The following is a 15007-nucleotide window of genomic DNA, read 5'->3' as shown; positions in this document are numbered from 1 at the left end:
TAGCATGCTAAATCATGAACGTGGTAAACATTATACCTGCTGAGCACCAGCTTGTTAGCATTGTCATTGTTAGCATGTTAGCATACAATACATAAAGTGTGACAGTGTAGGCCCTAAACTGAACCGCACAATTGTGTCCAGGTCAACAAACATGCCCTCTTTATTGTTATCTTTTAAGTTTTGGCATCAAATAGGAGAGTGGCATCCCGTCCACTCCCAACTGTTCCACAGCCCCCCCTAACATGTGGGCACTACCACATTGTCCACACTCCGTTAATATCCCCTTACACATTCTACCAGGCTTTAATTCTTAGAGTTTCACCGTGCTCATTGTGTCACTTGATCTGGTAACAGTGGCTGATTTATTTGTGCAGCTCTTTTATCCACTCTGTGAAGGGCATGTTACCGCCCTACCAGAGAAAGCAAATGCTCTTCATTTCCTGCAGATTCGCACTATGAAGACTAATCTCTCAGCTATACCTGAGACTTAATGAATTTACATGCATTTAAAGGTCCCATATCATGCTCCATTTTCATGTTTTGGGTGTTTCTACTTTTTTCCTTGGATCAGGGAGGCTCCAAAATCATGTTTGCAGCTGTCGCCATGGTCCCGCTACACGTCCTGCGATGCCATGTTCATCCTGCTACGCTCTGCGGTGCCCTGCTACATCCTGCTGTGCCTTGTAATGCTGTACAGTGCCCTGCTTTGCCATGAACTACTACAAAGAACTACTACAAACTACTATTTTTTGGGACTGTTATTGCCACTCTTCATTCTAACCCCATCCGGCCCGTCAGACACCGCCTACCAAGAGCCTGGGTCTGTCCGAGGTTTCTTCCTAAAAGGAAGTTTTTCCTCGCCACTGTCGCACTGTTGCTTGCTCTGGAGGAGACTACTAGAACTGTTGGGTCCTTGTAAATTCTGGAGTGTGGTCTAGACCTACTCTATCTGTAAAGTGTCTCGATGTAACTCTTGTCATGAATTGATGCTATAAATAAAATTGAAATGAATAGAACATGTTTACTTGCTCTTTTCTCCTACTGTCTGTCTGAATACACTTGTATTCACCCTCTATTTTAAAGCTCTGTTTTAGCAGCTGTCTTTTCAAGCGCCCCTCTTGAAAGAAGCCCAGTCTGGTCTGATTGGTCAGCGTTTCTGGGTCTTCCGCATCCGTGTCTCTGCACCGTCATTGGAGCCGGGGAATGACTGTAACAGGACTGTGGCAGCACTTTCTACATACATAAATTATAGTAGTATAGTCCAGACAGACTGTTTAAACTAGACACAGTTTCTGAATAAAGGCTGGGTGCTTTTCTCTGTGGAGTGAGCGTTTTAATACTTTCACAGTATTTACATCACCTAGACCCAGGGCTGTAGTACTCAAGGCCGGTCTTGGACTTGAGTCCGGACTCGCTGGTATTTGGATTTGGACTCAAATATGTGTTTTTTAGTCAACCTGCAGTGATATTTGAAATGGAGACACACTTATTGTGCCTTTTCCCGGGGATCCTGGCTATTATTTTTAGACATAAACAAACCATGGGGGTACACTTCTTTTCTATACTACATCTGGAGTAAAGCTATATTGTCATTTAGTTGTTCAAATGTGCAGTACTAGTACCTAGCAGTGGTGATAGTAGTGGATTGGTGTTTGTATCAGTTCCAACACCACTATTATGAGGTATGTCACTCTCTTTTCGTTAGATTAGATTATACGATATCAAGGGGAATGGCTATATTTACAAATCCTGGGTGTTGGGACACTGTTTTTGCTTTTACATCTACAACTAATAACCCAAAATGCATGGGACTTTTTTTCTGTCCCGGACTCAGTCTTGACTCGGACTCTAACCTTTTTGGACTCGGTCTTGACTTGGTCTCGACTGGTCCTGGTCTTGGACTTGAGTCCGGACTCGCTGGTATTTGGACTTGACCTTGTCAAATATGGCTTTTTTAATCAACCTGTAGTCTTGGACTTGAGAAAGGTGGTCTTGACCACAGCCCTGCCTCGACCTGCTTCATAGTCAAAAAAGACATGGAAATATCACTTTTTACAACATGGGCCTAATGAATATAATGTGTTTAATTGGACGTTTTCTTCTAGAATGACTTCCTTAATCATTGCAACAAGGCAACACTGAAAAAGGCCATAGCTGCCTTTGGTTCATTGTCTTCTAACTGCTATTGATAACCTGACCCTAGCCTTCTATTTTGCTAGTTTAGTTGGCCAGAAGAGAAATCAATGGCCTGGGATGAGTGCAGCCTGGCCAGGCCCTGCAGGGTTTTATCAGAGTTGGAACAGGGGGATCAGCTGGGGAACTGTCAGGATGGACTCAATGGAGTGGAAGATAGAGAGAGCATGACAAATGAAAATGACAAGCGAGTCTTTGAAAGCTATTTCAACAAATAGCAATGTGCCCTCTGGTGTTGCATTAGAGTTTTTTAAGTGCAAATTAACTGATACATGAAGTGTTTAACCTTTGTGGAATTCAAAGAAAAGGTTTGTAGTTTTATTAAAAACCACCCTGAGTTCAGACACGGGCTGAGGTGCAAAAACGGCGCCACTATTACATAAAAACTGTAAGTTCAAACATCCCTAGTCTTACATTGGCAGACATATCTCCACAACATCGTCAGCACTGGAGCAGGGTCTGGCTACACATGTATCTATTCTGGGATAGGGGGCAAAAAACGCTCTGGCTTGTTAGTATTTTTATTTTTTATTTTTTTTAAATCAATCACAATCCGGCGTGTCATGCTTCATCCCAGCACTGTACAATGGTTAGCCAGACTAACACACCCCCTACCTTTGAGCCTAGCAACACAACGGTATGAAAATACCTACCTGAAGTAAATAAGAAGCTGGAGTACGCAACCCCTGACAAAGAAATTTCCCGATGACTTCCAAACATGATGTTGCTTTCCGAATGTTGAATTCAAATGTTCAAATAATGTTTGTAAAAGATCTTATGCCAAGAATCATGAGCAATTAATTACCCTTCATATACTATGCAAAACAAGCTTTCTGCATTTGATTGGCCAGTTAAAACCCTACATAGGCCTACATTTGGACAACTCTAGTCCAGGGTTTTAACCTCTATCTAATCACATCCTCGACTTCTTTCCACAATACATACACTGTTTTTCTCGGGTTGTTATTGGTGTATGCTTATCACTGGGCTGATGGTACCCTCCCCTTGTCAGACAACTGACACTGGCACAACGTTTTTCAACACTTCACGGGGTATGCTAAAGGTAAAGACGAGGCTCTAAGGTAAGCGTAACCAAGGGTGTATTTGTTTGTTATTGCCATCACATATAATTTAGCACTTCATTATGATGCACCATATGCTGAGCCAATTACTAGGTTCTCTCTAAAGTAATAGAAGTCTTGGATGCATGAGAATTTTTCTCTAATCTTTTTTACCAGATCCTATGTAATTAACTGCTGTTTTGCATAGGTTCCCATAGTAACTTATTGTTTCAAGAAGAAGAAGAAATTCACAAAAAATTACAAATGGATATGCTTTGTTACATGTTTGTATTTTAGTTAGTGGCTACATTGGACCAATTACATCAACAACAATAGTGAGCTGTATTTCTATTTCATTAAGTGAAATTACAAGCATTCATGTCATGTTTCAAAGGTTGTGTTTTAATACACGACGAAACCCTCACATTATTTATTGTGTGTGCTGTACTTGTGTCTGAAAATGAAAACAGATGGCCTTGACTTTGGCAGACAGAGCCATTGGGGCCATTATCGGGTCAGCAGCAGCAGATGCAGCAGGTAAGATAAACTGTGAGATAATGGTGCTGGGACTGGGTTAATTACAGCAAACGGGCTTTCCATATCTGCATCTTTCACTTTCCATATCTCAATAATTCATACTTCTTCTACATGTTATGATGCTTTCGTTCCATGTCTATTTCTCACATTACAAATGTTACACACAAGAGTTTCTACATCCCGTTTGCTTGGATCACACTATTTGTGGTTAAATACCTTTCACAGTCTTCTAGTGTTTGTGTTAGATGTTACACAATATGACATGTGTTGTTTCGTAGTTTTCTGACTTGCTGCACACAAGCATTATCAGTAGAATTATCCATAAGCAACATCTGTACATGCTGATAAAGTACAAGGGCAGTTCCTTAAATTGTGTAAGTCATGTTTACTTTACACATGTTATGATGTCTAGGTTTTTGCAATAGCCGTACTGCTGCAGTGAACTTAAGGTAGCAAAAGTCATTGTTTATTTTAACTTCCTTATTCTTATTCTTACAGTTTAATGATGCACAGAAAAGGGAGTAATCCCAAATGTTAGTTCCTGCTTGATGACTGCTTAACACATAATTATTATTATTATTATAGTTCACACATCTATTTCCCTTTCCATGTTATCAGACTGTGTACACAGTAGGCCATGTCAAAAACAAAACTATTGAATGTTCCACTATTTTTCTCCCTTGTGTGTGTGTGTGTGTGTGTGTGTGGGGGTGTGTGTGTGGTGTGTGTGTGTGTGTGTGTGTGTGTGTGTGTGTGTGTGTGTGTGGTGTGGGTGTGGGTGTGGGTGGGTGTGGGTGTGGTGTGCGTGTGCGTGTGTGTGCGTGTGCGTGTGAGTGTGTGCGTGTGTGGTGTGTGTGTGTGTGTGTGTGTGGTGTGTGTGGTGTGTGTGTGTGTGTGTGTGCGTTCCCCACCCATACAGCCCAGCCCATGCATTGGATCTACAATCCAGATAGGCTCAAAGAAGTTCTCTCTGATCTGGAGCCCTGTCCTGAGTTTCGGCCTCAGTCGGCCAATCCTTTTTACCGCAGGACGACGGGCGAGCAGACCTGCTACGGGGACCAGGCATACGTCCTGCTGGAGTCACTGAGCGAGTGTGGAGGTACTCCAACAGGCAGCACCTATGTTAACACATCATTCTCAGTGCCTGCCAAAGTGTTACAATAGTAGTGATTGATTGCCAATACATCACTTTTAAAGTTACCCCTGTCAAGATTGTGATATTGTTTCTGTTGGTAACATTAAGACTATATTTCCCATACACCCTGTTGTTTCCTATGTTGCAATGATGTGCTGGACTATTTGTCTCTGAGTGCTCTGACTTCCTGGGGTTACTTCTTGACTAGATTCCAGAATCTCCTGAACCCAGCCAATAAATCGTCCAGCAAATAAATATGCTTAATATAACAGATACAGGCCATGTGTTAATTAGTGATCTTTACAGCCTTCGGCAAGATTATTTAAAGAACGTTTCCTGTTTTGGGTGACACACCCCCTTTAACAGATCCCTTACTTTTTAGCATGTACAGCATACAGGAGATTATGTCACATCACTGTGTGTTTAATCGTGAACTAACATCATTGTTTTTAAAAAAAAAAAAAAGGCCACAGTGTGTAATGTGTTGGCAGATGTAAATGTGGAAGACTTGACCAAGCGCATCTACAAGTTCTTTGGCCCAGGAACAGTGTACGATCTGCCTCTCAATGATCCTTACAGGAAGAAAGAAGGTACTGTTTGGCTTCTATGTAAATTGTAAATCATCAACTTAACAGACCTGAATGAATGTTAGGGCCTCTGCTGTCTGATAACACCGTGCGTAATGTTTTTCCTACCAGCCGATGGGAAATTCCTCTTCTATTAAAACATTTTTATACAGTCAGACTTCTCTGTTCCTAGTTGGTGTTCAGAGCTTTACATATTTGTTGCTTTATTCCAGTCAGGATATCATAAAATGACAGTGCTACTGTAAATCACCACAACAGCACAGGGCATTCTGGGGTACAGTAAACTACAGACAGCTTCATGGTCTTGGAATGTGGGAAGAGCTGTGTCATCATCATGGGCAGTGATAGGCATCATGACTAAGCAGACCAGAAAAGAGCTCCACCTTCAACAGAAAGTTTCCCTCTCTTGCTTGTTTTGCCCTTTAGCTATACTTCTCTGATTTTATCTTTACCACATGAATCATATCTAATGAATATGACACTGTCAATTAAAAAGGTATTCATTCTCCAATATAAAATAGCTGTTTGTTGCATTTGTTAGGTCCCAAAGCCATCCTCCCCATAGACGGCCCATGGAGAAACGGGAGCCTGAAAGCTTTCATCAGGAATGTGGATTCTGGCAAAGAAGAAACTGGTATATTTTTAATTTATACTTTTTATTGATGGTTGGGAAGTTACAATATTTTCACTTTGTTGTTAGAACACACTACACACAGGCCCGAAGCACACACACATGCTCAGGTCTTATACATGCACAAACAGAGAGATAGTGGAACTCCACCTCTCCAACTACCAGTCCATATGGGGACTTGAACCAGCAACCCTCCGGTTCCCCACACAAGCTACTGCCACCCAAGAAGGATCGTAGGTGCATTTTTTGGTGGTCGTAATCTCTGTATGTGTTTTTGAGGCTGTGATAGGGACTGTCAGATGGACGGCGTCACTAAGCTGGCTCCGGTGGTGGCCATGTTTGCTGGCCGACCTGAGATGCTGGAGAAGGTGGAGAAAGCCATACGGGTGACCCAGAACGACGACATGTGTGTCGCTGGGACACTGGCTGCAGCAAGGTAAGACACAGTTCTGAAGAAGATGATAAGCTGGTCAAGCACCATAGTTAAACAATTATTTTGAAGGGAGTGAAGGGAGACTCCACCTTTGTGTTTTTCTGTTGAACCCTGTAAGGTTTTTGGAGCATTTCATTCTGAACGGTCCAGATCCAAATGCCCTAGATGCAGTTCTGGCCCAGTTGAATGACCCAAAGAGACAGAACCCTCAGGAGATGGACCAGGCTGCCATTGGTAAGGCCACGTGTGTGTCTTTTAAAGCTTCATTCATTTTATGAATACAAAATACAAAGGAATAATTTGACATTATGACATCATGCTTATTGGGAAATATGCTTATTTAGTGTCCTGCCAAAGTTAGATGAAAAGACCATAAAAGTCTGTTAAATATGAGGCTATAGCTGGGAGTTGATTAGCTTAGCTTAGCATAAAGACTGGAAGCAAGTGGAAACAGTTAGACTGGCCAACTCCAAAGCTAAAAAAAAAAAAAAAAAGGTTTTACCTACCGGCACCTTTAAACACAAAAGTTGAAGTTTTTTTTCACATTAATTTCAGAACTGATTAAACAAACAAGATATACCGTGTGCATTAGTGAGTTTAATTCTGAACTAGCTTTCAGCACAATGATTAGTCAGAAAGAAAATGGCAAAATGAAATTAGATTAAGATAACCAACTTCTGGCTCTGGCTTCATATTTAAAGCTGCAGTATAGGTAGAAAACAAAGAATTTCAAGTAGAGTGAGACATCTTCCTGCATGTCTCCTATTCCCCGGTCTGTCGCCATGTGAAATAACCTGGGATTGGCCAAAGTCCCCGGCTAGATTCTCCAAGGCTTGAATAAAGAGCCAAGAAATGAATTAGAACATGCGGTTTATTAAGCAATTTCTGCCCAAGGATGCAAAAAATGTACTGCCTACCACAGCTTTAACACAGGCATAAAGGCTGAGTCAGTCATCTAACTGTCGCCAAGGTGTTGAATATATAAGATTCCCTAAACGTCCAAGTGTTTATTGAAATATAATTTCAATGAGCAAACAAGGAATTGTTTTGTGAAAACCTGCAGTTTTCACAAAAGGAGGCCTGTACACTGCATTTTACCACGTATTCCATCAGGAAGGATTTTCAGTACGAAGCAAGCACTGTTCTCTCATCCTTCCTTAACCCTTGTGTTGTCTTCCCTTCGACCATGCAACTTTGTGATTTTCTGGGTTGAAATTTCAACATTTGTTGTTTTTTGTTGTCTTTTTCTACACTTTTTCGACATTTTTCTCAATTGTTTTGTCACTTTTTTTGAAGTTTTTATTAATTATGTTTTTGTCACTTTGTCAAAGTCATTGTCAATTTTTTTTGCTTTTTCCCGATGTTTTTTCCAATCTTTTGGCCGCTTTTTTAAAACAAGTTTTTGTCAACTTTGACAGTGTTTTTGATGAATGGTTTTGTCACTTTCTTTTGTCATAGTTCTGATATAGAACATTTTTGTAAATGGGTCAAATCTGACCAACAGCAGGGTTAAAACAAAAAGAGGAAGAGATCAAAAGAGGTCTTGTGGGAAATGTGGTCAAAACGGCAAGAAACCCAAAATGCTACGTGCATGAAAATGATTGTCCATAAAGACCTCATAGCATTTGTCTTTCCAAATCAAAATATAATGTTCCAGAATAGATGTGTTAGATGCATAATGTGGGTTATAACAATAAGCAGCCCTAACAAAAAATGTAAAAAGCTCCAATTTTGAAACACTAAACAATGTATTTTTATCTCTCGTCCTGTGTCTGGGCTGAAGCACATATCCACCAGGTGAAGGACAACCTGGCCAAGACATCCCAACAGCTCATACCTGCTGTGTTCACAAACACATGAGGTAAGCCAGTCGGTTGTAGCAGGATCCAGGTCTGCTGACGTGGCGTGGCTTGCGTTCCCTCCCTGTCAGTACATCCGCTGGTAGAGTCCTCCAGCCTTTGATCTTATGACTAATGGCCTCCCTCCTCCTTCCTTTTCATCTTCCCCTTCCCGCTGACTTGAGTGTCTCAGGTTTTACACTGCAAAACGGTTGAGATGCTTAATGTACTTGTGAAGTCCTACAGACCTGTACAAGTGCCTCCTGCCTGTAATGATATTGCAAAAGCCAATCAGATTATGCACGGTGAATAACATAAGTAACTTGGTGGTAATATAAAAACCCTCGACTGAATCCTCTATATTTGATAGCTGATCTGTCACTGGATTATTTACCATGTCTCAAGCTGCAACTGAGTCTGGGTTTGTGTGCAGCTTTGCCTGGTGCGTTCCAGGGAGCGCTTCATGGAGTCCTGAAGCTGAAACAGCTGGATGAAGCAGTCCGGGACACCATGCGCTGCGGGGGATGCACCGCCAGCCGAGCCTCCTTCATAGGAGCCTGTTTTGGGGCACAGGTACTGTATGAATGTGGCTCTCAGGCATATCAAATTGTCATAAGTCACCAATACGGTTTTGAATTTTTACTGGTGTAGTTGTATTGTTTATTATCACTGCTTTAATGCCGTTCAGTAATTTTGTTGCCATCTGTTATGTATTTATCTGTGTTTTAAGCCCCCGACGTCTCCTTCCAGGCAGCGCTGCCCGGAAGGCACTAGGATTAGGCAGTGGTTAGGGTCAAAGGTCCCATGTCATAAAAATTTCACTTTCTGAGGTTTTTTAACATTAATATGCGTTCCCCCGGCTTGTCTATGGTCCCCCAGTGGCTAGAAATGGTGATATGTGTGAACTGAGCTCTGGGTGTCCTGCTCTGCCTTTGAGAAAATGAAAGCTCAGATGGGGCATCATGACTTTCAAACGAGCAAAGTGGCAGTTGGTCAAGACCACACCCACAGACTCCACCTTGCCCCCCCCCCCCTTCAAAAGCAACTCAGAAATGGCACACACTAAGGAAAGCTCATTGTGGGACTGGCTCTAGTGGCTGGAATTCTGCACCAAGGCTGAATTTTGGAAAAGAGACTTCAGATATCTTTTTTTTTATGCTGCCTTTCTTTAAATGACTGCTCATTTCTTTAAATTTCTTATGCTGCACTGTAACTTTTATTCTTGTGTTTTATGTGTCTATTTTTTAACTGTCTATTCATGTGTTTTACCGGTTTTTAATGCTTATGATTTTTAACTGTTTTTACTTGTGTTTTATCTGTTTAACTGATTTGGTGTAAAGCCCTTTGAATTGCCCTGTTGCTGAAATGTGCTCTACAGATAAAGCTGCCTTGCCTGCCTTGCCTATTAGGGGAACCACTAAGGCAAAAGCATCCAAAAAACACCATGTCCTGGGACCTTAAAGGTTAGGGTTAGGGCATAGACCGTTAATGATAATAAATATACAGTCTATTGGTTAGGTTAGGGTAGAACGAAGGGGTGGGGTTAGGGTTAGGGTTAGGTGCCTTGAAGTCAACGGTCACAGCGCTGCCTGGAAAGAGACATTGGGGGCTTAAAACACCATCATCAAGCCTGTTATTTCTGTTTCCCTTTCATTGTAACGTCCACTGAGAAAGTTGAACGGTGATTTTACACTTTAAATTAGGGCTGTCAAAATTAGCGCGATAATAACGAGTTAACGCAATCATATATTAATTCGATTAAGAAAAAATGTCGCAATTAACGCACGTTGTCTTTGACCCCTTGAAGGACCAGTATTGAGGTGTTTGCACAGGGCGCGCGACACTGATGAACAGTAGCTGTGCCGCCGAGTGGTAGTCTCATAGAAGGGTGTGCAGCCAGATTGAAAAGAATCAGCACAGAAGTTGAATTATGGAGAAAGAAGGGATAATGGATGGGAAGTTTATTTTCAAAACTTTGGCAGATAGTACACTTGACAAAACGAAAGTTATATGTAGCATTTGTCGAGCTGAGTTTAGTTATCACCGAAGTAGCCTACATCCAGTCTGAGGTATCACTTGCAAGCCAAGCACACGGATCCCAGCGTAAGCTCTGCTTCTGGTAACGTACGACAAACTACCCTTGACAGCCGTTTTAGAAGCAGATCGATGGATACGTCGACCTCCAGTAAACTGACCCAAGCTATAGCTAAATGGATAGCCACAGCATGCAGGCCAGTTTATATAGTGGAAGACGAAGGTCTCCGTGATATTATCCGGATTGCCTCCGGTGACCTCACGTACGCGTTGCCATCCAGGGCCACATTCAAGTCCAGGATACACGAGTGGTATGACACAGAGAAGGCAAAACTAGCTACGAATTTGGACAACACAGCTTCTGTCGCGCTTACTGGTGACTATCGGACATCGCTAGGTAATCATAGCTATCATGGAGTAACAGCTCAGTACATCGATCAGGAGTGGAAGCTGCATTCACATGCATCGACTGTAATGAGAACTGATGAGAGGCATATGGCTGACGTATGCGCGAGTCATTTTATGTATGTGGCGGGTCAGTGGAACATTGAAGAGAAAGTGACCACGCTGAACACAGACAGTGCTAGAAATATGATTGCAGCTTCGAAACAGCTACCATTCGAACACCTGCCGTGCACGGCTCATAGAAGTCAACGCTCAGTCACAGTGTCTCTACAAAACAGTGCATTTGACGGTGCACTTGCTAAATGTCGCAAAGTGGTTGGCCACTTCAAACATAGCCTGCTGAACTCAAGACACAGCAAGTTGAGATCAATTGGTCTAGTTTTTACTTATTAAGTACATTTGGTATGAATGACAATGTGTCATTACATTTGATAATCTCATTTAACTTCAATTGGAGTGGATTTGAAATAGAATTTTAAAAATGCGATTAATCGTGAGTTAACTCACCATTACTATGCGATTAATCAACTAAAAAATGTTAATCGTTTGACAGCCCTACTTTAAATACAATTTAAATGATTGCTTGATTGTCGGTGGAAATCAGTAGGAGTTGGAAATGCGATCAGAAATGCGTTTTTAAAGACAATTTACACATTTTTACACACTGAGAAAAAAAATTGCATAATTTTGCTGTTCAATATACGCTCTAATACATATGTCCAAATCATGTGTAACAGCAGAACAACAATGCTAAGCTAGTGCACTGTACTTATCTTAGTCACAAAATCAATCAACAATGCAAAGACATTTGTCTTCATGGTTCAAATATATAATTTAGCATATTGTTGGAACTCTTGTGATGAGTGTGGCAGTGAGAGCTTTGTGCTGCCTGTGATGCTTTCAGCTGTCATCTTGATGTGTTCTCAGACTGGCCTCCAGGGAATCCCAGAGTCTTGGAGGAAGAGGACACTCAGATACCCTCTGCTGCTGGAGCTAGCCAAAAATGTGGTCCAAAAAAGTCAGCAATTGTAGTTTGTCGCTTTGATTTTTGCCCTAAATAAAATTGTTTTATCTGCTATCAAGTATTTATGGAGCGCTGGATAATCAAAAGCTATTTTAGAAGACTTTCTCAAGTTGTACATGTACTCTGACATGACGATCCATGACAGTCGCATTCAAAAGTCTTGTACTGAATGCAACTCGAATCCTTTTACTCTGTCAAAGCTGCATCGTGTAAGAAAGTGAAAGTCTGTGTGAAGTGTGTATGTTGTGCTGAGGACATGGAGTACATTTATCTTCAGCAGCTGCATTGTACCCTAGGAAACAGTCTCAAATAAAGAGCCTTTATGTGTCACCAACATACATGTCTGCATTGTTCCTTTAACTCTTTCCTGCAACAGTTGAGATTTCCTAATCTCTGGAAACATGCTTTGCCTTGATGAGAATTTAATTTAGCTGAAGTTCAGTTTCAGCAGGTTTTGGTCTTTTCTTAACCCTCGAGTGCTTTCTGTAATGGTGAAGTGAAAGAGCAGATACACATAGATTAACTACTGGAACAACCAGACTGCAACCAATTCCTCCCTCCAAGGAGCTGTTCTGCCTTCCTGAAAGTGCTGACTTCCATATTCACGTGTTTAAAGCGCCCGCCCCAACAATTCTGAAAGTTAGCCAAGCATAAAGCAAAGCCAAAGACTTAATATCTTTGACATAGTGTGGTTATCTTTAAAAAATGCAGCGTGTATTTGCTGTTTAACAGCGTATTCAAAAATGATAAATAGGCAATAGGTCAAGCAGCGTTCAAGACTGAAAAGCTTACCGTTGTAAATCAATACCTTCATGTAAACTGGTATTACATGACATCTTGGCAGAGCAATGAGAAACTGTGTGATGGGAAAACCCCACAGCATTTTTTAGTTGTGAGGCCCAAACGCGACAAAAAGTGTGGCAGAAACCCTCGGAGCCATCGTTTAGCTGATGTTGTAGCTGACGGTGCGTTGGTAGCTTACGGGAGGGAAGTCATTGGATTTTTCTCTCTGCCTGACTTCCTCCCACACAGCATGTCGCAGGCTTTGTCTGGCATAATTACATCCAGACCTGAAGAGTGTTTTTGTTTTTCCAAAAGCTGCCAAAGTCCGCTTCCTCAGGACAGTTTTTGAGAAAGAGGGGGGGTTGCAGAAGATATTATATTGTAGAAGTAGCCTATCATCCTCATTGCAAATAACATGTACAGTACGTGCTGAACCTGCATCATGGTGGTATAAAAACAGACAAGATTCTAAAAGGGGTCGGGGGGGGTCACTCATAGCAATTTGTCCTTTACTTTCAGCTATGGCCCATGACTGGCGCTAATAACAAAATGCATAACTTATGAGGACAGACGAACCTCCCTGTCCTCTCTTCTTCTCCTCCTCCTCTGCATAGAAGTAATGCATGATGGAATTGTTGATGTTCCTGTTTATGGTGGGAGGGGGCAGCATCCAGGCTGCTGGAGGCTACAGGATGATATTCAGGAAAAAACATTAATTCTTCTAATACAGTGCCTATAGAAAACAGTGCCTATTGAAATAGTCCCTTTTTTGTCTTACAGCCTGAAATCAAAACCACTTAAAATATAAAATAAATGTTCCAGCTTTTTTTTCACATTCTGCATTACAACATTCAAGTAACATAAAAAGGCAATAGTTTTAATAAATAAAACTAGAATAAGAGTTGGAAAAGTCATCAGTCCCATGTTGTAATACTTGGCAGAGCCTCCATGAGCTTTACTTACCGCCATCAGCCTGTTTGGATATGTCTCTATTAGCCTTGCACACCTAGATTAAGGACTATTTGCCCATTCTTCCTTGCAGAATTGTTTGAGTTCAGTCCAATTCCGTGGTGAGCAGCAATAAACTGCTGTCTTCAAGTCCATCCACAGATTTTTAATTGGATTTAGGTCAGGGCTCTGACTTGGCCACTTAAGGACATTCACCTTCTTATCCTTGAGCTGCTGCATAGTGTTTTTGGCGTTGTGTTTAGGGTCGTTGTCGTGCTGGAAGGTGAACCACCTGCCCATGTTCAGCTGTCTAGCAGAGGGCCGCAGGTTTTCCTCAAGAATTTCAGTGTACTTGGCAGCATCCATTTTCCCTTTAATCCTGACCAATTGCCCAGTCCCTGCTGAAGAGAAACACCCCCAACAACATAATGTTGCCACCACCATGCGTCACAATAGGTATGGTGTGTTTTGGGTGGTGTGCCAAACATAACGCTGGTAGTTCAGTCCAAAAAGTTCAATCTTGGTTTTATCTGACCATAAAACTTTTTTCCACATGACATTAGAACCTTCCGCATGTTTCATTGCAAAGCGCAAATGAGCCTCTGTTTCAGAAGAGGCTTCTTTCTTGCCACCTGGCCATCCAGGCCAGCTTAGTGTACAGCTTGTGAGATTGTTGTCACATGCACAGACCGACCAATCTCAGCCATAAAAACTGTAAGTCCTTCCAAGTTGCCATTGGCCTCTTGGTAGCTTCCCTGATCAACGTCCTCCTGGCTCGGTCATCCAGTTTGGAAGGACGGCCCGATGCAGGCAAAGTAATGGTGGTGCCATAAGCTTTCCACGTCTTAATAATGCCCTGAATGGTACTCAGAGGGATAGTTACAGCCTTTGGAATCTTTTTGTATCCTTCTCCTAACTTGTGCCTTTCCACTTTGTTCCCCGGAGCCCTTTTGAAAGCACCTTTCCAACCATGGCGTATGGAATCATCATGGAATAGCTGGTTTTATTAGGAAGTAATCAAAATCACTACAACTGATGTCAGGTGGGCGGCAGTTAGCATGGTGTGTGATCTGGAAATCAACTGGTTGTACCTGAGTGAGTTTATAATGATTACTCTAAGGGGCTGATCACTTGTCCAAACCAGGTATTTTACTAATTACATTTGAACAATTGTTCAGACTGTTTTAAAATGTTTTCACTTTGACGTGTTTTAATGTGTAAACACATCTGGAAATAGTTTGATTTAATTTATTTTAATTACCAGGGTGTAATGTGACAAAAAGTAAACATTTTTACAGGGTAAGATGATTTTCTACAGGCACTGTATATGTATGCTAGAATGGTGGTTTTACATTTGGATCTTGCATGTTTCTTGACACAAGAACTAATTACATGATC

General features: G+C 41.6%; 1 protein-coding gene and 1 long non-coding RNA gene across 3 annotated transcripts; one reads left to right on the top strand and one right to left on the bottom strand.

The window, feature by feature from the left end:
* Positions 1 to 1041: 1041 nt before the first annotated feature.
* Positions 1042 to 14942, bottom strand: LOC116672094 (uncharacterized). The gene is made up of 3 exons (XR_004327464.1): positions 14932 to 14942; positions 2663 to 2673; positions 1042 to 1233 (listed from the first exon to the last, which is right to left on the bottom strand). It is a non-coding gene; the product is annotated as an uncharacterized LOC116672094 (long non-coding RNA).
* Positions 3080 to 11939, top strand: LOC116672086 (crystallin J1B-like). 2 transcript variants are annotated; one of them, XM_032503701.1, is made up of 10 exons: positions 3080 to 3275; positions 3725 to 3791; positions 4711 to 4890; positions 5418 to 5516; positions 6055 to 6147; positions 6424 to 6580; positions 6696 to 6811; positions 8361 to 8438; positions 8849 to 8988; positions 11782 to 11939. In XM_032503701.1, exons 2-10 carry the CDS (start codon positions 3725 to 3727, stop codon positions 11884 to 11886), a joined length of 1035 nt encoding a protein of 344 aa, XP_032359592.1. In that variant the 5' UTR covers positions 3080 to 3275; the 3' UTR covers positions 11887 to 11939. The 2 variants fall into 2 exon arrangements, with proteins under 2 accessions (XP_032359592.1, XP_032359593.1); XM_032503702.1 differs by having other exon boundaries at positions 3213 to 3275; positions 3722 to 3791.
* Positions 14943 to 15007: the final 65 nt, after the last annotated feature.

The sequence above is a fragment of the Etheostoma spectabile genome, chromosome 22 (assembly GCF_008692095.1).
Source record: "Etheostoma spectabile isolate EspeVRDwgs_2016 chromosome 22, UIUC_Espe_1.0, whole genome shotgun sequence".
NCBI lineage: Eukaryota > Metazoa > Chordata > Actinopteri > Perciformes > Percidae > Etheostoma > Etheostoma spectabile.
Note: the sequence above shows the minus strand (reverse complement) of the source record. Positions and strands in the feature narration are given on the sequence as shown.